Here is a 26,651-nt window from a genome sequence, read left to right on the forward strand (position 1 = left end):
ATCTGGCCTGCGAAATCCTACCAACTGTCCTGGCTTGGTACAATTCTCACCTCTTTAACCTGGGGTTACCCCATCTCTGGATCTGTAAAGATTTAATCACCTGCTAATGCTCGCATTCCAAGCATTGTTTGGCATCTTTGAATTTGTCTATATATGTGTTTCTGGAACAGACCTCTTCATTCACCTGAGGAAGGAGCAGCGCTCCGAAAGCTAGTGACATCGAAACAAACCTGTTGGACTTTAACCTGGTGTTATAAAACTTCTTACTTACTTAATAAAGGCAAGTATTCCATATTCCTTTTTAATCACCCTATCTATCTGGTCTCCTGTCTTCAGGGACCTATGGATATGCCTACCAAGATCCCTCTGATCCTCTAGGGTCCTACCATGAATTGTTTATTCTCTTGCCTTGTTTGCAGATTCTTTACCCAGCGTGAAACCGCAGGCTGACGGTGTGCTGTGTAAAACCTAACATTCGACAGACCTCACTTTCCTGCAACAACATGAAGAACCTGTTTAAAGCCACAAACAGAAAGCTCCAGTTTTCTTCTGGAGTTGAGACAAATCAGTTTTCAAAATGATGCAGAGTTTCAGCCAATGAGGGAGATCCGGGCCCAGCCCCGCCCCCCATTCCCTCCGATTGGTTGGAGGACAAGCCTTTCCCGCTCGGTCCTCCACTCCCGCCTCCTATTCCAATTGGCTCGGAGCTGCCGTCAATCACTCCCCGGGCATGGCGAGCTGGAGCATGCGCAGTGCCTGCAGTAACTCCGGTTGAGGCGGTTTGGAAATTCTCAGTCGATCTGATACCGCCGGGTAAGTCATGAGGGAGGGATGGAGCCGGTGGCTTCATAAAAACCCCGTCCAAGCCCAGAATGCGAAGCTCGGATACAGCAGCTGAACCGGTGAAAGCTGCTCGGGCTTTTCCCCGACACAGGCGCGAGTGGACGTAGTGCGGGGCAGGGCGCTCTGTCCCTGGACATGAACCGCACTGCGCATGCCCACATCACAATGCTCGGGGAGTGATTGACGGCAGTGCCGGCTGAATCGGAAGAGGGGGCGGGACTGGAGAACCGAGCGGTAGTGGATGATACTCCAACCAATCGGAGTGAATGTGGGTGGGTGGGACTTCGACTGAAGCATGCGCAGTGCGGGTAATGGCGATGGAGAGATTTTATCTCGGATCCACAAAGGGTAAGAGGAATATTGTGCAACGCAGGGAGCGATAGGTCTGGCTGGTGGGTGTAACAGTTTTTTAAACATGTTGTGCAAGCCCATACCCGGAAAAACTACTTCCTAGTTATCCCATTTCACGGAGCGGGACTGAGAGGATCCAGTGATCGGTGAGGAATAATGACCGCCATCTTTACTCGGGACAATGAGCAGGAGAGCGCATGTGCGGTCGCCATGTTTGTTGGGGGCAATATTTTCAATTATTGGGAGAAGCTTATTCCACATTGCTCAGAATGGAGACAACCTGGCCAGCAAACAGCAATACACTTTCGTCTTGGAACTTGACCTCCCATTGCCCCGGTTTTCACAGACCCAAACATCTAATTGCTGATCAGAGTAGCAACAGAGAAGGAAAGAAGCAAGCAAGCAATTCTGCACCATGGTTCCCAATAACTCAACGGATACCTGACCCCAAAGAACAACAAAGAACAAAGAAATGTACAGCACAGGAACAGGCCCTTCGGCCCTCCAAGCCCGTGCCGACTAAACTACAATCTTCTACACTTCCTGGGTCCGTATCCTTCTATTCCCATCCTATTCATATATTTGTCAAGATGCCCCTTAAATGTCCCTATCGTCCCTGCTTCCACTACCTCCTCCGGTAGCGAGTTCCAGGCACCCACTACCCTCTGCGTAAAAAACTTGCCTCGTACATCTACTCTAAACCTTGCCCCTCTCACCTTAAACCTATGCCCCCTAGTAATTGACCCCTCTACCCTGGGGAAAAGCCTCTGACTATCCACTCTGTCTATGCCCCTCATAATTTTGTATACCTCTATCAGGTCACCCCTCAACCTCCTTCGTTCCAGTGAGAACAAACCGAGTTTATTCAATCGCTCCTCATAGCTTATGCCCTCCATACCAGGCAACATTCTGGTAAATCTCTTCTGCACCCTCTCTAAAGCCTCCACATCCTTCTGGTAGTGTGGCGACCAGAATTGAACACTATACTCCAAGTGTGGCCTAACTAAGGTTCTATACAGCTGCAACATGACTTGCCAATTCTTATACTCAATGCCCCGGCCAATGAAGGCAAGCATGCCGTATGCCTTCTTGACTACCTTCTCCACCTGTGTTGCCCCTTTCAATGACCTGTGGACCTGTACTCCTAGATCTCTCTGACTTTCAATACTCTTGAGGATTCTACCTCAAGTGTGGCTCTGTTCAGTCACAATGAGACCCATGTCAGAAACACACAACCCTAGGGGTGGCAGGGTAATGCAGTGGTTAGCACTGTTGCCTATGGCGCTGAGGATCTGGTATCGATGCCGGCCCCGGGTCACTGTCTGTGTTGAGTTTGCACAATCTTCCCGTGTCTGCGTGGGTCTCACCTCCACAACCCAAAGATGTTCAGGGTAGGTGGATTGGCCACGCTAAAATTGCCCCTTAATTGGAAAAATAAATTGGGAAATCTAAATTTATTTTTTTCAGAAGAAAATCTTTTTATACAGACAGAGCAGACAAACATTTCTTCTTCCACATTCACAGGCCAATGATATTCAGGTCCTGATGAATGAAGTGACTCTGTTAAATCTTGATGTGAAGTTTGATTTGAGTTTCCATCAGTAAATCCTCCCCTTGTAATATCCTATAAAAGAAGTTGATAAAAGTCATCACTAGGGGCAGGCACGGTGGCCCAGCCGGTAGCCAAGGATCGGGGTTTGATCCCGGCCCTGGGTCACTGTCCGTATGGAGTTTGCACATTCTCCCCGTGTCTGTGTGGGACTCACCCCCAGAATCCAAAAAGATGTGCAGGGTAGGTGAATTGGCCTCGCTAAAATTACGCCTCAATTGGGAGAAAGAAAATTGGGTAATCTTAAATTTTTTAAATTAAAAATAAACAAATGCCATCACTGTCAATCCAGTATAGAAATTCTGAACAGACAATTCTAGTTTCTCAGGAACATTTTTCCCCATCCCACATACTCTCTCTCTTCCCTGGGCTGAAATCCAAACCCATCTCACCATCTGCACCATTTTCTTCCTCCACTCCAAGTTTTCTCCCTCCCTCTCCTCTGCCTGGGTTCTGTTCTCCAGCTCCTGTCTGCAGACTTACAATAAAATCAATGGGTCTTATGGGTGTTTGGGGCCTCCAGCGGGTGTTTGTGAATCCTCTCCTCCCACCTGCCAGGGTTTCCTTCCTTGCCAGAGATCAGAGTCCTCATTGATGATTTGAGCCAAAATTTATTATGGGGAAAAAATATTTCCATGTAGGTTCACGGCTCCACAAAGTGTTTCCAACTCCTCCCACCCATGTCCTTAACAGGTTGTCGCATTTATTTGTTTGACAAAAAGAATGGTCTCTGCTCGCACCATGGTTAGCATTGCTGCCTCACGGCGCCAAGGACCCGTGTTCGATCCCAGCCCTGGGTCACTGTCCGGGTGGAGTTTGCACATTCTTCCCGTGTTTGCATGCGTCTCACATCCACAACCCAAAGATGTGCAAGGTAGGTGGATTGGCCATGCTAAATTGCACATTAATTGGAAAAAAATAATTGGTCACTCGAAATGTGGGCTTTCTTCACTCGAGGATGTGGTGAAGCTTTGGAATTCTCTACCCCAGAGGAATGTGCACCTCAGTCATCAGGTATGTTCAAGACAAATATTGATAGGTTTGTAGATATTGAAGATATGTAGATATTGAAGATATCAAAAGATATGGGGATCGTGTGGGAAAATGGTGCTGAGGTAGATCGGCCAAGGATCTCATTGAATGGTGGAGCAGACTCGGTAAGCCGAATGGCCTATTCTTGCTCCTATTATAATCTCTGTGTCCTGGTCAGGATGCAGTGACTTGAGCTTGGCTGTGTCTATCAACATGAACCAGCACCTTCAAGAGAATTGGGAGGGTGAATATTAGATACAGCAGAGAACATAGAACATAGAAAATACAGCACAGAACAGGCCCTTCGGCCCACGATGTTGTGCCGAACCTTTGTCCTAGATTAATCATAGATTATCATTGAATTTACAGTGCAGAAGGAGGCCATTCGGCCCCCTGAGTCTGCACCGGCTCTTGGAAAGAGCACCCCACCCAAACTCAACACCTCCACCCAACACCAAGGGCAATTTTGGACACTAAGGGCAATTTATCATGGCCAATCCACCTACCCTGCACATCTTTGGACTGTGGGAGGAAACCGGAGCACCCGGAGGAAACTCACGCAGACACGGGGAGGACGTGCAGACTCCGCACAGACAGTGACCCAAGCCGGAATCGAACCTGGGACCCTGGAGCTGTGAAGCAATTGTGCTATCCACAATGCTACCGTGCTGCCCTTAAGAACAAATAAATCTACACTATATCATTTTACCGTAATCCATGTACCTATCCAATAGCTGCTTGAAGGTCCCTAATGTTTCCGACTCAACTACTTCCACAGGCAGTGCATTCCATGCCCCCACTACTCTCTGGGTAAAGAACCTACCTCTGACATCCCCCTATATCTTCCACCTTTCATCTTAAATTTATGTCCCCTTGGAATGGTTTGTTCCACCCGGGGAAAAAGTCTCTGACTGTCTACTCTATCTATTCGCCTGATTATCTTATAAACCTCTATCAAGTCGCCCCTCATCCTTCTCCATTCTAATGAGAAAAGGCCTAGCACCCTCAACCTTTCCTCGTAAGACCTACTCTCCATTCCAGGTAACATCCTGGTAAATCTTCTTTGCACCTTTTCCAAAGCTTCCACATCCTTCCTAAAATGAGGTGACCAGAACTGTACACAGTACTCCAAATGTGGCCTTACCAAAGTTTTGTACAGCTGCATCATCACCTCACAGCTCTTAAATTCAATCCCTCTGTTAATGAACGCAAGCACACCATAGGCCTTCGTCACAGCTCAATCCACTTGAGTGGCAACTTTCAAAGATGTATGAACATAGACCCCAAGATCTCTCTGCTTCTCCACATTGCCAAGAACTCTACCGTTAACCCTGTATTCCGCATTCATATTTGTCCTTCCAAAATGGACAACCTCACACTTTTCAGGGTTAAACTCCATCTGCCACTTCTCAGCCCAGCTCTGCATCCTATCTATGTCTCTTTGCAGCCGACAGCAGCCCTCCTTACTATCCACAACTCCACCAATCTACGTATCGTCTGCAAATTTACTGACCCACCCTTCAACTCCCTCATCCAAGTCATTGATGAAAATCACCAACAGCAGAGGACCCAGAACTGATCCCTGCGGTACGCCACTGGTAACTGGGATCTAGGCTGAATATTTGCCATCCACCACCACTCTCTGACTTCTATCGGTTAGCCAGTTCGTTATCCAACTGGCCAAATTTCCCACTATCCCATGCCTCCTTACTTTCTGCATAAGCCTACCATGGGGAACTTTATCAAATGCCTTACTAAAATCCATGTACACTACATCCACTGCTTTACCTTCATCCACATGCTTGGTCACCTCCTCAAATAATTCAATAAGACTTGTAAGGCAAGACCTACCCCTCACAAATCCGTGCTGACTATCCCTAATCAAGCAGTATCTTTCCAGATGCTCAGAAATCCTATCCTTCAGTACCCTTTCCATTACTTTGCCTACCACCGAAGTAAGACTAACTGGCCTGTAATTCCCAGGGTTATCCCTAGTCCCTTTTTTGAACAGGGGCACGACATTCGCCACTCTCCAATCCCCTGGTACCACCCCTGTTGACAGTGAGGACGAAAAGATCATTGCCAACGGCTCTGCAATTTCATCTCTTGCTTCCCATAGAATCCTTGGATCTATCCCGTCAGGCCCGGGGGACTTGTCTATCCTCAAGTTTTTCAAAATGCCCAACACATCTTCCTTCCTAACAAGTATTTCCTCGAGCTTACCAGTCTGTTTCACACTGTCCTCTCCAACAATATCGCCCCTCTCATTTGTAAATACAGACGAAAAGTCCTCTCCTATCTCCTCAGACTCAATACACAATCTCCCGCTACTGTCCTTGATCGGACCTACCCTCGCTCTAGCCATTCTCATATTTCTCACATATGTGTAAAAGGCCTTGGGGTTTTCCTTGATCCTACCCGCCAAAGATTGTTCATGCCCTCTCTTAGCTCTCCTAATCCCTTTCTTCAGTTCCAAAGTGAGAATGGAGGGAGATTGTTGATGTCAATTATCCAATAGAAGCCACTGATACATAAAGGGGTTACAGGTGGCACTATTTGTTCATAGAGATTTGTGTGTGATGTTGGATCAAAGAAACAAATGTGTTTGTGGAGAAGCAGAGCTCTTGCCTCCTTTATTCTACAGCAACGGGTAGCATGGTAACACAAATGGATAGCACTGTGGCTTCACAGTGCCAGGGTCCCAGGTTCGATTACCCGCTGGATCACTGTCTGTGCGGAGTCTGCACGTTCTCCCCGTGTCTGCGTGGGTTTCCTCCAGGTGCTCCGGTTTCCTCCCACAGTCCAAAGACGTGCAGGTTAGGTGGATTGGCCTTAATGTCCAAAAAGGTTAGGAGGGGTTATTGAGTTATTGGGTGGAAGTGAGGGCTTAAGTGAGTCGGTGCAGACACGTGGGCCGAATGGCCTTCTGCACTGTTTGTTCTATGTTATGACCCGGAAGCTCGAACACAAGAGAGGAAATAATGTTCCATAGAAACTCGAATTGTCTGCTCCGAATTTCAATCCTGTACCAACATTGATAACTTTTATAAATTGTTTTTAAAGGATATTGGAAGACGAGGAATTGCAGACAGAAATATCAAACATCACATCAAACTCATGACAAACTCAAATGATTCCTTCTGATCTGAATATCATCAGGCTCTGAATATCATCGGCGAGAAGGGGGAAATGATTGTCCGATCTGTCGACTTCAAAAGATTTTAAACATGAATGTGACTGGAAAAGCACCGAAACCCACACAACAAAAACACCCAAGTGAGAGTGTTCCAGTGAACTGACTGTGGAAGGATCAGTGTGACTGGAAAAGCCCCGAGACCCACACAACACACACCCGAGTGAGAGAGTTCCAGTGAACTGACTGTGAAGAGAGCTTCAACTATTACGCAGCCTGGAAAAACATCACACCATTCACAGTGAGGAGAGACAGTGCACATGTTCTGTGTGTAGACAAGGCGTCTGCTGATTGTCCAATCTGGAGACACACGAGGAGATGCAAAACATGGAGAAACCGTGGAAATGTGGTGACTGTGGGAAGGGATACAGATTCCCATCTCAGCTGGAAACGCATCGACGCAGTCACACTGGGGAGAGGCCGTTCACCTGCTCTCAGTGTGGGCAGAGATTCAGTGCTTTATCCAACCTTCGGAGACATCAGCGACTTCACACTGGGGAGAGGCCGTTCACCTGCCCTCAGTGTGGGAAGGGATTCCATACTTTATCCAACCTGCAGTCACACCAGCAAGTTCACACGAGGGAGAAACCATTCACCTGTTCTCAGTGTGGGAAGGGATTCAGTGATTTATCCACCCTGCAGACACACCAGCGAATTCACACTGGGGAGAGACCGTTCACCTGCTCTCAGTGTGGGAAAGGATTTACTCAGTTATCCATCCTGCGGTCACATCAGCGGGTTCACACTGGGGAGAGGCCATTCACCTGCTCTCAGTGTGGGAAGGGATTCCGTGATTTACCCAACCTGCGGATCCATCAGCGCGTTCACACTGGTGAGCGCCCGTTCACCTGCTCTCAGTGTGGGAAGGGATTCACTCAGTCATCCAGTCTGCAGACACACCAGCGAGTTCACACTGGGCAGAAGCCATTCACCTGCTCTCAGTGTGGGCAGAGATTCCGAGCTTCATCCAACCTAAGGAACCATCAGCGAGTTCACACTGGGGAGAAACTGTTCACCTGCTCTCAGTGTGGGAACACATTCAGTGATTTATGACATTCTGCAGACACACCAGCGAGTTCACACTGGGGAGAGGCCATTCAACTGCTCTCAGTGTGGGAAGGGATTTATTGATTCATCCACCCTGCAGAGACATCAGCGAGTTCACACTGGGGAGAGGCCATTCAGCTGCTCCCTCTGTGGGAATAGATTCACAGTTATCCAGTCTGCAGAAACACCAGCGAGTTCACACTGGGGAGAGGCCATTCACCTGCTCTCAGTGTGGGAAGGGATTCACTCAGTTATCCAGTCTGCAGACACACCAGCGAGTTCACACTGGGGAGAGGCCAGTCACCTGCTCTTAGTGTGGGAAGGGATTACATCGAAAATAGGAGCAGGAAGAGGCCATTTGTCTCTTTGCGCCTGCTCCGCCATTCATTATGATTACTGCTTATCATCCATAGCCTAATCCCGCTTTCCCCTCCATATCCTTAATTAATAATCTTTCTTGTCACAAGTACTCTTACATTGAAATGAAGTTACTGTTAAATGCCACATTCCGGCGCCTGTTCGGGTACATAGAGGGAGAATTCAGAATGTCCAACTTACCTAACGGCACGACACACGGGACTGGTCGGAGGACACCGGAGCACCCGGAGGAAACCCACGCGGAAACGGGGTGAAAGTGCAGACTCCACACAGACAGTGACCCAGCCGGGAATTAAACCTGGGATCGTGATGCTGTGAAACCACAGTGCTAACCACTGTGCTACCTTGCTGCCCTTTGATCCCCTTCGCTCTTGGTGTTATATCTAACTGCTTCTTGAATGCATATAATGCTTACTATTTCCTGTGGTTAAAAAAAATCCACGGGCTCACCACTCTCTGGTTGAAGACATTTCTCCTCATCTCTGTCTAAATGGTCTACCCCGTATCCTCAGACTGCGACCTCTCGTTCTGTACACTCCCACCATCGGGAAAATCTATCCTGCATCTACCCTGTCCCGTCCTCTTACAATATTACAGGTTTCTATGAGATCCCCCATTCTTCTGAACTCCAACAAATATAATCGTAACTGATTCAATCTCTCATACGTCAGTCCCACCATCCCAGGAATCAGTCTGGTAAACCTTCGCTGCACTCCCTCTGGAGCAAGAACATCCTTCCTCAGATAAGGAGACCAAAACTGCACAAAATATTCCAGGTATGGCCTTGCCAAGGCCCTGTATAATGACAGCAAGATATTCCTGCTCCTGTACTCTAATCCGCTCGCAATGAAGACTAGCTTACCATTTGCCATCTTTACCGCCTGCTGTAGTTGCATGCTTTCCTTCAGTGACTGGTGTACGAGGATACCCAGGTCTCGTAGCACATTCCTCTCTCCTAATCTATGGCTGTTCAGATAATAGTCTGCCGCCTTGTTTTTGGTATCAAAGTGGACAACCTTGCATTTCTACAAATTAAACTGCATCTGCCATTCATTTGCCCACTCACTCAACTTGCCCAAATCACACTGAAGGATCTCTGCATCCTCCTCAGAGCTCACCCCGCCCCCACACGCAAAGTGGTGTCATCTGCAAATTTGGAGATGTTGCATTTTGTTCCCTCATCTAAATCGTTAATATACAAGGTGGTGCAGTGGTTTGCACTGCTGCCTCACTGTGCTGAGGATCAGGGTTAAATCCTGCCTGGGTCACTGTCCGTGTGGATACAGCTGTCTCCGTGGGTCTCGCCCCCATAACCCAGGGTAGGTGAATCGTCTACTCCGAATTTCTATCCTGTACCAACAATGATAATTTTTATAAATTCTTTTTAAAGGATATTAGAAGAGGAGGAATTGCAGACAGAAGTCTCAAACATGACATCAAACTCATGACAAACGCAAACGATTCCTTCTGATCTGAATATCATTGGGCTATGAATATCATCGGTGAGAAGGAGAAATGTTTGTCTGATCTGTCGGCTTCAAAAGATTTTAAACGTGAGGGTGACTGGAAAAGCACCGAGACCCACTCAACACACACCCGAGTGAGAGTGTTCCAGTGAACTGACTGTGAAAAGAGCTGCAACTATTACACAGCCTGAAAAACCATCACACCATTCACAGTGAGGAGAGACACATGTTCTGTGTGTAGACAAGGCTTCCACTGATTGTCCAATCTGGAGAGACACGATGAGATGCAAAACATGGAGAAACCGTGGAAATGTGGGGACTGTGGGAAGGGATACAGATTCCCATCTGAGCTGGAAACTCATCGACGCAGTCACATTGGGGAGAGGCTGTTCACCTGCCCTCAGTGTGGACAGGGATTCACTCGGTTATCTAACCTGCAGGCACATCAGCGAGTTCACACTGGGGAGAAGTCATTCACCTGCTCTCAGTGTGGGCAGAGATTCCGTGCTTTATCCAACCCGCGGAGACATCAGCGAATTCACACTGGGGGGAGGCCATTCACCTGCTCTCAGTGTGGGAAGGGATTCCATACTTTATCCAACCTGCAGTCACACCAGCGAGTTCACACTCGGGAGAGACCATTCACCTGTTCTCAGTGTGAGAAGGGATTTATTGATTCATCCACCCTGCGGAAACACCAGCATGTTCACACCGGGGAGAGGCCATTCACCTGCTCTCAGTGTGGGAAGGGATTCCGTGATTTACCTAACCTGCGGATCCATCAGCGAGTTCACACTGGTGAGCGCCCGTTCACCTGCTGTCAGTGTGGGAAGGGATTCACTCAGTCATCCAGTCTGCAAACACACCAGCGAGTTCACACTGGGGAGAAGCCATTCACCTGCTCTCGGTGCGAGCAGAGAATCCGAGCTTCATCCAACCTAAGGAACCATCAGCGAGTTCACACTGGGGAGAAACTGTTCACCTGCTCTCAGTGTGGGAAGGGATTTATTGATTCATCCATCCTGCAGAGCATCAGCGAGTTCATGCTGGGGAGAAGCCATTCACCTGCTCCCTCTGTGGGAATAGATTCACACAGTTATCCAGTCTGCAGACACACCAGCGAGTTCACACTGGGGAGAGGCCATTCACCTGCTCTTAGTGTGGGAAGGGATTACATCGAAAATAGGAGCAGGAAGAGGCCATTTGTCTCTTTGCGCCTGCTCCGCCATTCATTATGATTATTGCTTATCATCCATAGCCTAATCCCGCTTTCCCCTCCATATCCTTAATTAATAATCTATCTTGTCACAAGTACTCTTACATTGAAATGAAGTTACTGTGAAAAGCCATATTCCGGCGCCTGTTCGGGTACATAGAGGGAGAATGTCCAAATTACCTAACAGCACGTCGCTCGGGACTGGTCGGAGGAAACCTGAGCACCCGGAGGAAACCCACGCAGAAACGGGGAGAAAGTGCAGACTCCACACAGACAGTGACCCACCCGGGAATTAAACCTGGGATCATGATGCTGCGAAACCACAGTGCTAACCACTGTGCTACCATGCTGCCCTTTGATCCCCTTCGCTCTGTGTTATATCTAACTGCTTCTTGAAAGCATATAATGCTTACTATTTCCTGTGGTTAAAAATTCCACAGGCTCACCACTCTCTGAAGACATTTCTCCTCATCTCTGTCTAAATGGTCTACCCCGTACCCTCAGACTGCGGCCTCTGGTTCTGTACACTCCCACCATCGGGATAACCTTTCTTGCAGGTTTCTATGAGACCCCCATTCTTCTGAACTCCAGCAAATATAATCCTAACTGATTCAATCTCTCATACGACAGTCCCACCATCCCAGGAAGCAGTCTCGTAAACCTTCGCTGCACTCCCTCTAGAGCAAGAACATCCTTCCTCAGATAAGGAGACCAAAACTGCACACAATATTCCAGGTATGGCCTCGCCAAGGCCCTGTATAATGACAGCAAGATATTCCTGCTCCTGTACTCCAATCCGCTCACGATGAAGGCTAGCATACCATTTGCCATCTTTACCGCCTGCTGTAGTTGCACGCTTACCTTCAGTGACTGGTGTACGAGGATACCCAGGTCTCGTTGCACATTCCCCTCTCCTAATCTATGGCCATTCAGATAATAGTCTGCCTTTTTTTTTGGTATCAAAGTGGACAACCTCGCATTTCTACAAATTAAACTGCATCTGCCATTCATTTGCCCACTCACTCAACTTGTCCAAATCACACTGAAGGATCTCTGCATCCTCCTCGCAGCTCACTCTCCCATGCAACTTGGTGGCATCTGCAAATTTGGAGATATTGCATTAAGTTCCCTCATCTAAATCGTTAATGTATAAGGTGGTGCAGTGGTCAGCACTGCTGCCTCACTGCTGAGGACCAGGGTTCAATCCTGCCTGGGTCACTGTCCATGTGGATACAAGTGTCTCCGTGGGTCTCACCCCCATAACCCAGGGTAGGTGAATTGGCGACGCTAAATTGCCCCTCAATTGGAAAAAAGGAATTGGGTACTTTAAATTTTTAAAAACATCATTAATATATCTTGTGAATATCTGGGGTCCTCGCACCGATCCCTGCGGTACCCCACTAGTCACTGCCTGCCAACTTGAAAAAGACCCATTAATTCCTACTCTTTGTTTCCTGTCTGCCAACCAGTTTTCTATCTATCTCAACACACTACCACTAATCCCATGTGCTTTAATTTTACACACCAATATCTTATGTGAGACTTTGGTCAAAAGCCATCTGAAAGCCCAAATATACCACATCCACTGGCTCCCCATCATCAACTCTACCAGTTACACCTTCAAAGAATTCCAGTCGATTTGTCAAGCATGATTTCCCCTTCATCAATCCATGCTGACTATCCGATCCTGCCACTGGTTTCTAAGTGCTTTGCTATAAAATCTATGAGAATGGATTCTAGAATTTTCCTCACTGCCGATGTCAGGCTTACTGGTCTATAATTCCCTGTTTTCTCTCCATATCCCTTTTTACATCGTGGAATTACATAAACCGCCCTCCAATCTGCAGGAATTGTTCCAGAGTCTGTAGAATCCTGGAAGATGACCACCAATGCATCCACTATTTCTGGAGCCACTTCTTTAAGTACTTTGAGTTGCAGATTATCAGGCCCTGGGGATTTATCAGCCTTCAATCCCATCAATTTCCCCGACACTATTTCTCTCTTAATATTGATCTCCTTCAGTTCCTCCCTCTCACTAAATCCTGCGTTCCCCAACATTTCTGGTGTCTGCTTTGTGAAGAAAGAAGCAAATTATGTATTTCCTTGCTCACCCATTTCTTTGTCCCCTATTATACAATCAGCCTAATTTCCTGTTTTGTGCCATTCCCAACATCACCACTGCAGTTTGGGGTCTGTATACGATGCCCACTAATTATTTTGCCCCTTGGTGTTTCTCAGCTCTACCCATACAGATTCCACATCGTCAGAGCTAATATCCTTCCTCACTATTGTATTAATTTCCTCTTTAACCAGCACTGCCACGCCACTGCCTTTTCCTTTTTGTCTGTCCTTCCTAAATACTGAATATATTCAGTTCCCATCCCTGGTCATCCTGCAGCCATGTCTCCATAATCCCGATGATCTCACACCCGTTTATGTCTATTTGCGCGATTCACTCGGTTATGCCGTCTGCAGTCACACCAGGGAGTTCATACTGGGGAGAGGCCATTCACCTGCCCTCAATGTGCGAAGGGATTTAGTAATTCATCACACTTTCTGAGACACCGACAGGTTCACAACTGATTACAGGGATTGGATTCTGCTGTTATTGTTTCTGTTCTCAATTACATCCAGACTGCATTTTGTTCATTCTGTTGGTCAATCTGGATGGACGGAGGGTTTCTTTCTGCTGGACTGGCCTGTCTCACGATTTTGTCTCCAGTGGGCTGATTCTTTCTGAGCCTTCTTGCGGATATCTGGTTGCACATTTCACAAGGATCAAAGAGCGAAAGCGTGTTTGGAGGTGTTAAGATGTTTCATTCTCTTTGGAAACCCCCAAAATCATGCCGCATTGCCATGAAGATGGGCTATGGTGGTTATATGGCTCTTTTGTTTAATTTATCTTGGTGTTCCTCACAGAAGAAAACTATCAGAGTATGAGGGGCAAGTTGTCTGAGGTGCACTGGGAAACAACATTAAATAGTATGGCGGGTGACAGGCAGTCACTAATATTTAAGGAATTATTACAGATTTACACGGGGATGGTTAGCTCAGTTGGCTGGATGGCTGATTTGTGCTGAGTGACACCAACAGCACAGGTTAAATTCCCATACCGGCTGAGGTTAGCCATAGTCTGTGTCAGTATTTATGCTTCACATGATCCTCCACCCGCCCCTCTACATCTCCCCCATCAGCATCTCCCTCTATTTCTTTATCCCTCATGTATGTATCTAGCTTTACATATTCATGCAACTCGCTGTGGTAGTGAGTTCCACATTCTCACCACTCGCTGGGTAAAGAGGTGTCTACTGAAATTCCTATTGGATTATTGAATCCCATCATAACCTTAAAAATTCCATCAGGTCACCCATCAGTCTCCTCTTTTCCAGAAAAAAGCAGCCCCAGCCTTTCCTGAGTGTTAAATGCTCTCTGTTCTGTATATTATGAATCTTTGTTGCACCTTCTCCAGTGCCTCTATTTCCTTTTTCGAAATGGAGATCACCAATGTTTATAATGCTCCCAGTGTAGTCTAACCCTGGTTCTAAACAAGTTGAACATTTCCTCTTGGCTTTTCAATTCTATCCCTCTGGAATGGAAGCCTATATATGGGCCCCACACTTTAGGAAAGATGTGAAGTTCTTAGAGAGGGTGTAGAGGACATTTACAATAATAATCTTTATTATTGTCACAAGTAGGCTTACATTAACACTGCAATGAAGTAACTGCGAAAATCCACTAGTCGCTACACTCCGACGCCTGTTTGGTACACAGGGAGAATTCAGAATGCCCAATTCACCTAACAAGCATATCATTTGGGACTTGTGGGAGGAAACCGGAGCACACGGAGGAAACCCACGCAGACACAGGGAGAACGTGCAGTCTCCGCACAGACAGTGATCCAAACCGGGAATTGAATCTGGAACCCTGGTGCACTGGAGCAACAGTGCTAACCACTGTGCTAGAATGGCACCAAGGATAAGTGACTCCAGTCAGTTAGAGTGACTGGAGCAGCTGAATTTCTCCCCTGAGATCACAGCATCTGGATGGTAGAGAATGAGGTCATTCAGCCCTTTGAGACCGTGTCGGCTCCCTGTGGAGGAAGCCAGTCTGTCCATTGCCCCGTTCTATCCCCAAATCTGTGCAGGTTTATTTCTTTCAGTGTCTGTCCAATTTCCGATTGAAATCCTTCTGTCGTCTCTGCATCTCCTACCCTCATAGGTAGTAGGTTCCAGGTCGTTACCACTCGCTTTACATGTACACAAAAGCTCCCAGAGCACAGAGGCGTCTATTTGGCCCATTTTCCCCGTGCCAGCTCATTGTACAGCGAACCATTTAATCCCAGAATTCGACTATTTTGTTTTCTTTTTCAGAATGTATCAAATTATCTTTTTGAAGTTACAGTCCAATGAGACTTGAACACTATTTATAGACCGTGTATTCGAAATCACAACGACTCACTGTATTTTGCAAAGAACAAAGAAATGTACAGCACAGGAACAGGCCCTTCGGCCCTCCAAGCCCGTGCCGACCAGACTGCCCGACTAAACTACAATCTTCTACACTTCCTGGGTCCGTATCCTTCTATTCCCATCCTATTCATATATTTGTCAAGATGCCCCTTAAATGTCCCTATCGTCCCTGCTTCCACTACCTCCTCCGGTAGTGAGTTCCAGGCACCCACTACCCTCTGCGTAAAAAACTTGCCTCGTACATCTACTCTAAACTTTGCCCCTCTCACCTTAAACCTATGCCCCCTAGTAATTGACCCCTCTACCCTGGGGAAAAGCCTCTGACTATCCACTCTGTCTATGCCCCTCATAATTTTGTATACCTCTATCAGGTCGCCCCTCAACCTCCGTCGTTCCAGTGAGAACAAACCGGGTTTATTCAACCTCTCCTCATAGCTTATGCCCTCCATACCAGGCAACATTCTGGTAAATCTCTTCTGCACCCTCTCTAAAGCCTCCACATCCTTCTGGTAGTGTGGCGACCAGAACTGAACACTATACTCCAAGTGTGGCCTAACTAAGGTTCTATACAACTATTTTCGAACAAATAGTTGTGCTAATGGTTTGTCTGGGGTTTCGCAGAGTATTCAAAATGGTGTCAATGACGTGGTTATTACACAAAATTAAGACTCAATCTTTATCAATTATTCTGGTGAGGACACCGAGTGCAAGATATCCTAGTTTGCGGACAATTAGAACAAATGTACATTTCTATAAAACCTCATATCCACTGGAGTTCCTAAAGGGTTTTAAATCCAATGGAGTACTTTTGAAATATATTCACTGTTGTAATGTAGGAAACTAAGTACGCATGTGGAATCATATTCAGTTTTAAAATTGTTATTTTCATAGTGTATTCATTGCCATTGGTAACAAGGTCAAGGAAGCCCTTTTATACCTCTAACATGTAGCTTCCTGCAGCCATTTCACCTTCTGTACCTTTTCTATATTAATTATGTATTGATTTCATGGCAAAAATACAATAATTACATTCATGATTATTCAGTGGTGAACATTGATGAGTATCATTAGTGAATTGGTGTATTAGTTAATTATATTGCAAAGACTAGATCTTTATTTTAAAAAATAACACTCAACTAAAATGTTTCCAGAAACTGCAGAGCTATCAGAATTTGTTTGAAAAACTAAATTACCTCATAATTTTGAGAAGTTATGAGTTGTGATGATAAGCCTGTATATAATGTTACATGTACTGGTTTAGCTCCGTGGGATAGATAGCTGGTTTGTAATGCAGAACAAGGCCAGCAGCACAGGTTCATTTCCGGTACCAGGTTACCCGAACAGGCGCCGGAATGAGGCGACTGGGGGCTTTTCACAGGAACTTCATACTTGTGACAATAGAAGATTATTATTATTACTCAGCAGTGTGACCTCCCACCAGCAGGCGGCATCAGACATCAGTCCGGTGATATCCATCTACCAGCAGAAGATTGTAAGGCATAAACGAGGACAGTCGCACATCAGTGTAGTTCCAAGAGAGTCTAATGCAACTCTGTGATAACTTGGTCTGTATAGCTTTCTGATCGGTACCGTACCACGTGTACATTAATAAATCATTGTTCTGGCTAGGTAACCAGCAGTTCTGTAGAATCATTGCAAGACAAGATCACAGAACACACTAGACATCATATTCTGCCAACACTGGGCTTGGCATTGGAGAAATGGTATTGTTACTGGGCGAGTAATCCAGAGACCCAGGTTAATGCTCTGGAGATCTGGGATTGAATCTGCCAATGACAGATGGTGAAATTGAAATTTAATAAAAGTATCGATTCAAAAGTCTAATGATAACATTCTTGATTGTTGTAAAAACTCATCTGGTTCACTAATGTCCTTCAGGAAATCTGCTCTCCTTATGTGGCCTGGCCTACACGTGACTCCAGATCCACAGCAATGTTGTGGTTGATTTGTAAGTGCCCTCTGAAATAGCCTCACAAGACATGCAGTTCAAGGGCAATTGGAATGAGCAGTAAATGCTGGTCCAGCCAGTGACGCCCACCTCCCATGAAAATAATTTTTAAGGCGGCTCATTGTTCAATCTGAAGACGAGTAAGAAACTGTCTCTGATTGGATTTGATTTATTGTCACGTGTACCGAGTACAGTGAAAAGTATTGTTCTGTGTACATTCCAGACAGATCGTTCCATACATGAAAAAACAAAGTGCGGATCTTGGCAGTTTGCTCAGTTCACGAAATAATTTAATGACTTTGTAGACGCAGATTCACATTTTAATCACCATCCGAAACATACCTAATGGTAATGTATGCTCATATAGACAGACACAAACGATACTGTAACTGAATTCGAGGAAATAGCAGAGATTCAACTGAACCACATTCTTGAAAGATTCTGTCTTCATGATGGAGAAACAGGAAAAGCCACTCGGGGAGATGAGGAAATCCAGGCTCAGTGTGGATTTGCTGTCACCCCTCCTTTCTTATACATGAACGGGATTTAGGCTGCAGAATTTTTAAAAAAATTTAGAGTACCCAATTCATTTTTTCCAATTAAGGAGCAATTTAGCGTGGCCAATCCACCTACCCAGCCCATCTTTGGGTTGTGGGGGTGAAACCCACCAAACACGGGGAGAATGTGCAAACTCCACCGGACAGTGACCCAGAGCCGGGATCGAACCTGGGATCTCGGCGCCGTGAGGCAGCAGTGCTAACCCACTACACCACCGTGCTGCCCCGGCTGCAGAAAGTTACACACCTAAACACAGAGGGATCAAATATAAGCAACATATAATTCACAATTCACTTCCATTTAACTATATTTTACTTTGTTTAAAAGCTGTCTCTGGTCTAATCTCAACAAAGATTCATAGGATTTATATTACCCAGTGACACGCTTTCTTTTATTGGTCAGTCACATTTGAAATTCAATGGTGTATATTTCAGAGTGAAGCCTCGAGAGTTATTCAATTCAAAATGAAGTCATATATAAGAAATAAATGTACTGAGGTTCAACGTTGAATAACGAAACAGATATTGAGTAAAATTGGTGGAAAGTTTCTGTAGGAAGATAAGAATGATGCATTAATGATTGAACAGAGAGTATTGTTCCGTTAGATATTTGCTGAACAAATGCTTAAGTTCAATATAAGTTCTATATCTTACAGTCTTACAAGTTGAGACATTTGTTTTAAAGGAACAGCTGTCTTCTTGTAATCAGTGACCTGGCCTCCCAGCTGAACCATTGAAAGCTGCAGCAAGACTGTGCAGTTGAACATTGCACAGGTCCATTAGGTCCTGTGCTGCCAGCTCTGTAGCAAAGAGGTAGGTTATCACAGTCAACTAATATATGAAAGGTCCTCGGTTTGAAACTGGCAGAAGCATTAAATGCTTCTCATTTAGTCTGAGGTAAACTTTCCACACATACATTTGTCCCTGAATATTAACTGCATCTCGTATGTGAGAGGAATAGGAGATTTAGTCTCACATCAGGCACAAAAATTGATTCAGTAAGTCTGAAGTGCTGCATTTTCAAGAAGCAATGAAATGATAAAGATTTTCCTGCTTTGACACCGTTCCGCTATCAGCAGTTTGTTCAACCACAACAGAATTTAATGTGTTTAAAGATGCAGATGAACATAATAACTGTCTCAATCATGTCTAATTGTAAGATAAAAGCAACTTACTGCGGATGCTTCAATCGGAGAAACAAAAACAGAAAATACTGGACAACCTCAGCAGGTCTGACAGCTTCTGTCAAGCGAGATGGCAGCTGACGTTTCGAGTCTGGTTGACTCTTTGTCAAAGCTGGAGACCTGGAAATAGGGTCAGATTCAGACTATTGTGGGTGGACAGTGGATGGGGAGGGGTGGGGGGCAGGGGATTCGTAGAGAAGTGGAGCTGGATAGTTGGCCAGCGATAGGTGGAGAATGACTAAAATGACTTGGACAGAAAGAAAAAGGGAATGTAAATGGGTAATAAAGGCTAAGAACAGTGCTGAGAGAGGCACGTTTAAGAGATTAGAATCTTAACAGCAGAATAAAAGTAAGCAGTGAGTGAAAGGAAGACTAGGAACAGGGGGCAGATTGTCCAAGTGGGGTGGGGGAGGGGGGGGTGACACACTGGTGGGGGGAAAACTGATCGATGGAAGAAATGAAAATAAGTTGCTAGAAATATACATGTGGGGGAGGTAGGGGAGAGTACTAAGTGACATGGTCTCTCAGCCTAACCATCAGAAGCTGCAGCAAGACACTGCAGTTGAACATAGCACAGGTCCATTGGCTGCTCCGCTGCTGTCTGTTTCTGTAGTGTAGTGGTTATCATGTTCATCTAACTCGCGAAAGGTCCTCCATCCAAAACTGGGCAGGAACATTGAATACTTCTCGCTTAGTTTAAGGGAAGTGTGGATAACATGCGTTTGTTTCTGCATGTCATCTGAATCCCATATATTAGATATATATTTGGTCTCATCTCGGCCTCAAACATCATTCAGAGAAGTCGGAGGTAGTGAATATTGAAGAAGCAAAGATCAGAAAAAGATGATCGCATTTTGACACAGTTCGGATATTCTCAGTTTGTTCAGTCCACAACAGAATTTAATGGACTTATGGATGTAGATGAACATTTTTAATCACCATCTGAAACATATCTAATGGTAATGTGTGCTCACACAGACAGACACAAACGATACTGTTACTGAATTAGAGGAAATAGCAGAGATTTAACTAAAACACCTTTTTGAAAATCGGGCTTTGTGGTAGAGAAACAGGAAAAGCCACTCAGGGAGATGAGGAAATCCAGGCTCAGCGTGGATTTGCTGTCACCCCTCCTTTCATTAACATGAACGGGATTTAGGCTGCGGAATGTTTCATACCCAGAACAAAGAGGGTCAAATATAATAAACTTATCATTCTTTAATCTCCTACCTGTGAAGATATGTGATTGTGTTTAAAAACTGACGTGGCCAATCTCAAATGAACGCGACAGAACTTGTATTATTTTCTTTGTCAGTCATGTTTGCAATTCAATGTTGTATATTTCAGAGCGTCTCGATTTCAGTCGAGTACATAAATATCAAATAATATCAAGTTTTGAGTAATGCAACAAATACTGAGTAAAATTGACGTTTTTCGAAGGAACATAAGAATGATGTTGTCACTGAATGAGAGGAAATATTTGCTGGACGGACATTTCTACATTTCATAATTCATTTGAAATCTAATAAAGTAAACTACTTCAGCAAAGTGATCTCTAGAGGGCTTTGTTAAGCTTCACAAATCCCTCTCTAATAGACAGACTCTGTAAACAGGATGTAGATCAAATTAATTAGATTTTGTCATCAACTCAGAAATAATGACTAGATGCATCAGCTGAAAAATATACTTTTGTAAATTCAATATGAAACAATTGCATGATTCCATAATGTTTACATTGTAAACTACACCATCTTCATGTCCAAATCTTCTGGTCATTGGACCAGGGGAACGTTGTCATTAAATCAAACTGAGCAAGGATTCTGCAGAAACTCCTTTTTCAAAAGCAAATTGGAAGAATAATTGGTATAGAGAATCCTCAAGATCACAGAAAGAGAGAAGGGCATTGAGACGAACCGATTTGCTCATTTTCAATCTATATTTTTATTCGACTTTTATCATTTTTACAGATAACACAACATAGTTTCAAAACACAAGTCCAATGGGCTCATTGCCAATCAACTGTTTTTTCAGTGTACTGGTTATCACGTTCCCCTTACGCACCAAATGTCCCATATTATTATTATTCAAAACATTATTGACGTTACTTATCTAAATTTGCAGCTAAGTTGTATCATTGTTATTTGTTGTTCAATAGTTAAACACACCAGCAAATTTCCAAATGATACCCTGCAAAATACTCTGTGATGGAGAATGGCAGGAATCGCAGTCAGAGAGTTCACCCGTGTTAGTTGTGAATGGTTTTCTAATGTGCTGTGGCATTTTATGATTCTCATGTCAGATCAATTTCTCCGCTAATTGCCTAATTTTCAGTCAAATTGTACTCCCATAATTGAAGGTTCTTCAGTGCAATGAGGACGCACAGTTTACTATTCCCGGTCAGTGCGCTGAGCGCTGTTCCCTGTTTCTGTGGTGTAGTGATTATCATGTTAGCTTCACACATAAAGGCCCTCGGTTTAAAATCGCACAGAAACATTATCAAACCCCATTCATTTCCGAGTGTGGAAAAGTTACATGATTGACATTTTCTTTATTCATTTACTCTCATCCCGAATTGCCCTTGAATTGAGTGGCTGAGTTAATCTGCCGCGTGGAACCCCGGTCCCCAGAGCTCCAGCCTGGTTCTCTGCTTCACTGGTCCAGAGACAATTCCACTGTTCAACCACCAACCACTCCCCCAGTGAATCCACTGTCCAATATTACCTGAATATAATAACTTTCAAGCATGTGTCATTTGCTCTGACATGTACCTCAAAATGCATTCAGGATAAGCTGAAAATTCCCGGTACACTGAGCAGGAACATAGATGCTCCTATTTTGATTCGGCACAAATATTAACAATTCGTTCAATGGCGACAAATGCAGGTCAGCGGCTGGGATCCTGCAGCGAGTAACTCACCTCCTAACTCCACATAACCTGTCCACCATCTACAAGGCACAAGTCAGGAGTGTGATGGAATACTCTCCACTTGTCTGGATGGGTGCAGGAACTCACGAAAGACATCTTCGACAGCACCTTCCAAACCCAAGACCCCGGCACCCTGAAAGTTCCCTTCCCAGCCACTCCCCATCCTGACTGGGAAATATATCGGCTGTTCCTTCACTGTCACTGGGACAGAATCCTGGAACTCCCTCCCTAACAGCACTGTGGGTGTACCTTCCCAATGGACTGCAGCGGTTCAGGAAGCAGCTCACCGCCACCTTCTCAATAGCGAATAGTTGTGGGCAGTAAATGCTGGAGAAGCCAGTGATGTTCACATTTCCGAATGGATAAAATGAAACAGACAGACAGCTGCCGGAATCCACCACCATGGAGTCACCTGGATTAGTGAATGGAGATAAGTGAATGTCCACTCACATAGTCAAGCTTTTCGAAAATGTTTCGGTTTTCTTGGGAACGTATTGGTTCCCTGCAGCGTGAGCTCAGCTTCTCAAAGGAAACCCAATGTGAATGAATCCCGCCGTCTGCACCGCAAAGAAATGAAGAAAACATGTTGGTTGACCAACAGAAAATAATATCAAAGGGCTCGTCCGGGATTTGAACCCGGGACCTCCCATATTTTCCTGCAGCCCAAACCCCGAAGCGAGAATCTTACCCCTAGACCAACGAGCCAGTAAGAAAGTGATCATTGGACCAAAAGATACTTTCATTGCCATCCAAAGACAATCAGATATCTGCGGAAATGCTGGGAAAACTCAGGAAGTCAGGCAGCATTTGTGGTCAAAAAACAAAAATCACATTCACCTCCATGACCTTCCACTAAAACCGGGAAAGGTTAGAAATGTAGAAAATTAGAAGCAAGTGAAATCCCGGAGGGAGCAAACAGAACAACAGGAAAGGGCTCTGATAGGGGGCAAGTCAGGAGAGATTAAATGAGAAAATGCCTTGGGTCGCTGGCCACAGGGTGAGGTTAGCATCGAATCAGAGAATAATTACACCACAGAATGAGGCCATTCGGGCTGCCGTGTCTGTGCCAGCTCTCTGTCAGAGCAAAGGAACAAACAAAGAAACAAAAGATGTGTCTGGAGGAGCTGTCAATGGCAGATTGACCAACAACTGCCGCCCGGACACAAAGAACAAGTGGAAACAAGATTCAAACCCAAATCTGCGATGGAAGGACACACAGAATGGGGGCAGCATTTACAGCGTGAGACTGTTGCACACACTCTGAGTGTGAAAGCTGTATTGAGCCCAGTGGAAAAATGCGCTGCTGTTCCTCGAGTGTTTGTTGAGCTTCTTTCGAACTCTGCACATGTGCTGCATCATTCTAGAAAACAGAATATTCAGTATCACAGAAGAGTATCACAATAGCAGAACAGGCTGAAGGGACGAATGGCCGACTTCTGCTTCTATCTTATCCGTTAGTATGTGCTCCCGTGTGTGTATCATTCTATAAAACAGACCATTTACTATCAGAGAATCAAATTTCGTATCTTTGCATGATGGGAATGTGCAATTCGAAACACAAACAGGTCAGCCACCTTGTTGAATAGTAAGAAGTCTTACAACACCAGGTTAAATTCCAACAGGTTTGTTTTGAATCACTAGCTTTCGGAGCACTGCTCCTTCCTCAGGTGAATGAAGAGGTGGGTTCCATAACCATATATATAGACACAGTCAACGATGCAAGATGATACTTTGAATGCGAGTCTTTGTATCATTGACTGTGTCTATATATATGTTTATGGAACCCACCTCTTCACTCACCCGATGAAGGAGCAGCGCTCCGAAAGTTAGTGATTCGAAACAAACTTGTTGGACTTTAACCTGGTGTTGTCAGACTTCTTACTGTGCCCACCCAGTCCAACACCGGCATCTCCACATCTTATTGAATGGCTTAGCAGCCTGAAGGGGCCGAATCGCCAACTTCTGCTTCTATTTCATCTGTTCGTATGTTTGAAAACAGAGAGGAACCATTGACTGAGTCAGAACCTTCAGGTGAATATTGTGGTGGGTATTTGATAAGGAGGAAACATGTGACCATTTCGCCCTCTGGTGGACATCATCACAACTTTACATCGTTTGGACATTTGATGAAAACAGAAAATGAGAGTGTCAGTTCCAGCGGAATAAATGCAGCGGGGGAGACATACACAGAAGCTGCAGTTTGTCCATAAACATCGCCGACACCGACACCAGTTGAACCGACAGGAAATAAAAGTTAGTTTAATCGCTGTGGTTTGTTGTTCATTGTGCAGCTCAGGGCGGGAAATACCTGCAGCAGAAAGGAGCTGGGAATTTCCAAACTTAAATTCATTCACTTTATGGCCTGGTAAGTGTTATCCAAGCCTGGCCATTCACCAACCGCATTTCCCCACAAACAGACGCTGGACACGATCCCAGAAATTCCAGTTCATTCTTTCTGTTTTTCGGGAATGACCTCCCACACTGGGAACAGCATTGGTGTATTTTACACTGCCGCCAAATTCAACCCTGAGTCTGATCCAATCCGCCGGGGCGACCCTGAGAGAATTTCCCTGAGAGTTGTAAAACACTTTGGGATAAACAGTCTGTGTAACCTGTTGGACGAGATGTAAGGACGTGTTTATCTTGTGAACCAGTGGCGCAATGGATAACGCGCCAGACTCCCCATCGGGACATTCGAGGTTCGACTCCTGGTTGGCTCGTGGTAAACGTTTAGACATCAGTTTCAGTCCATGAAAAAATGCATTTTCAATAACTTTAACCCAATTCAGTTGATCGTTTAGATTTACTTTTAGTTGTCTTTTTGACAAATTCCAGTGTATTCTAAAGGGACAGAAACTGACACAAATCAGATGCCAGAAATGTCGGGGATGCTGGGTTTAGTGAGAGGAGGAACTGAAGGAGATCAATATTGGTAGAATCATTCAATCCCTGCAGTGCAGAAGGAGACCATTCGGCCCATCGAGTCTCCACCGACCCTTGGAAAGAGCACCCTAACGAGGCCCACCCCCCGTAACCCAGCCATTTCGCATGGCCAATCCACCGAGCCAGCTTTGCCCTTTGAGTCATTCAATTCCTGACTTGTGACTGTTGATGGTGAAGACGCTGGGGATGGGGGGAGTGAATTACTCTCCGCAGGATTCCCAGCCTTCTTTTAGTGTTAATCAATTTAATATATTAACAGAGAGATTCCCAGCCTCTGACCTGCATTAATCGCCATTGAATGAACTGTTAATATTTGTGCCGAGTCAAAACAGGACCATCTATGTTCCTGCTCAGTGTACCGGGAAGTTTCAGCACTTCTGCTTCTCCTGAATGCATTTCCGGCATATATGAGAGCAAATGACATGTTTTGTAAGATATTATATTCAGGTAATAATCGGTAGCGGATTCACTGGGGGGAGTGGTTGGTGTTGAGTTGTGTTATTGTCGCTAAACTGGCAAAGCTCTGGGGACCGGGGTTCCACACGGCAGATTTACTCAGTTCAGGGGTTATTCGGGATGAGTAACAATGAAAATGTCAATTATGCAACTTTTCCCAAACACTTAAACGAATGGGGTTCGACAATGTTTTTACGCGGTTTCCAATCCAGGGTTTTTTGAGTGTAAAGTAACCATGACAACCACCACACCACAGAAACAGGCACCGAGTTTGGTCCCTGACCGAGAACAGGAAACCTGCATTCTTGTTGCACTGAGGAACCTTCTTTTGAGGGAGTCCAATTCGGCTGTAAACTTAGACAAGCGGCAGAGAAATTGATTTAAGATTATTATTAGAATCAGAAAATGTCGCAGCACATTAGAAAACCATTCACACTTAACACGTGTGAACTCTCTGACCGATTCCTCCCAGTCCCCATAATGGTGGATTTTGTAGGATATCATTTGAAACCGGTGTAAGGTAACGGATTCGCTTAATGAGTAAACAGAAAACTCATCGCCAAATGAGGAACGTCCATAATGTTTCTGCCCGGTTCCGAACCGGGGACCTGTCGCGTGTGAGGCGAACGTGATAACCACTACACTACAGAAACAGCTGGCTGATACTCGCTCCAATGGGCCTGTGTAGAAAGGTCACACTCTTCTGTCACTCAGTTACACTTTGGAGCCTTTGTTTTTTTAGAATTCGGCTGTCCTCATTGGGAATGCTGCAGAGAGACTAATAAATCAATGTAACCATCAAATGGCAAAACGCAATAAGTGGCATTTCGATCACCTCGACCAGCTTTTCAAATGAACAATCTTTTGATTAATCTCAATGTTTTTCTCTGTTTCAATGGTCTTGGGTTTTCTCCATTTCAGCTGATCGTCCAATTCGCTTTTGAAAAAGGAATTTCTGTCGAATCCATGCCCAGTTTGACTTAATGATCAAGTTTCACTGGACCAGGAGATG

General features: G+C 45.2%; 1 protein-coding gene and 1 non-coding gene across 3 annotated transcripts; one reads left to right on the top strand and one right to left on the bottom strand.

Moving 5' to 3' along the window:
- The first annotated feature begins 1,135 nt into the window (after positions 1 to 1,135).
- On the top strand, positions 1,136 to 17,449 carry LOC140418503 (uncharacterized). Of its 2 annotated transcripts, none has more exons than XM_072501977.1 (2): positions 1,136 to 1,191; positions 6,899 to 17,449. In XM_072501977.1, exon 2 carries the CDS (start codon positions 10,204 to 10,206, stop codon positions 11,155 to 11,157), a length of 954 nt encoding a protein of 317 aa, XP_072358078.1. In that variant the 5' UTR covers positions 1,136 to 1,191; positions 6,899 to 10,203; the 3' UTR covers positions 11,158 to 17,449. The 2 variants fall into 2 exon arrangements, with proteins under 2 accessions (XP_072358078.1, XP_072358079.1); XM_072501978.1 differs by lacking the exon at positions 1,136 to 1,191 and adding an exon at positions 2,289 to 3,817.
- An 8,770-nt stretch (positions 17,450 to 26,219) lies between these two features.
- On the bottom strand, positions 26,220 to 26,292 carry trnav-cac (transfer RNA valine (anticodon CAC)). The gene has a single exon. It is a non-coding gene; the product is annotated as a tRNA-Val (tRNA).
- Between the last annotated feature and the right edge of the window lie 359 nt (positions 26,293 to 26,651).

The sequence above is a fragment of the Scyliorhinus torazame genome, chromosome 5 (genome assembly GCF_047496885.1).
Source record: "Scyliorhinus torazame isolate Kashiwa2021f chromosome 5, sScyTor2.1, whole genome shotgun sequence".
In the NCBI taxonomy this organism is placed as follows: Eukaryota; Metazoa; Chordata; class Chondrichthyes; order Carcharhiniformes; family Scyliorhinidae; genus Scyliorhinus; species Scyliorhinus torazame.

Bases quoted from the DNA above. Each gene is read 5' to 3' on its own strand.
- LOC140418503 (XM_072501977.1), top strand. From the start codon at position 10,204: ATGCAAAACATGGAGAAACCGTGGAAATGTGGGGACTGTGGGAAGGGA.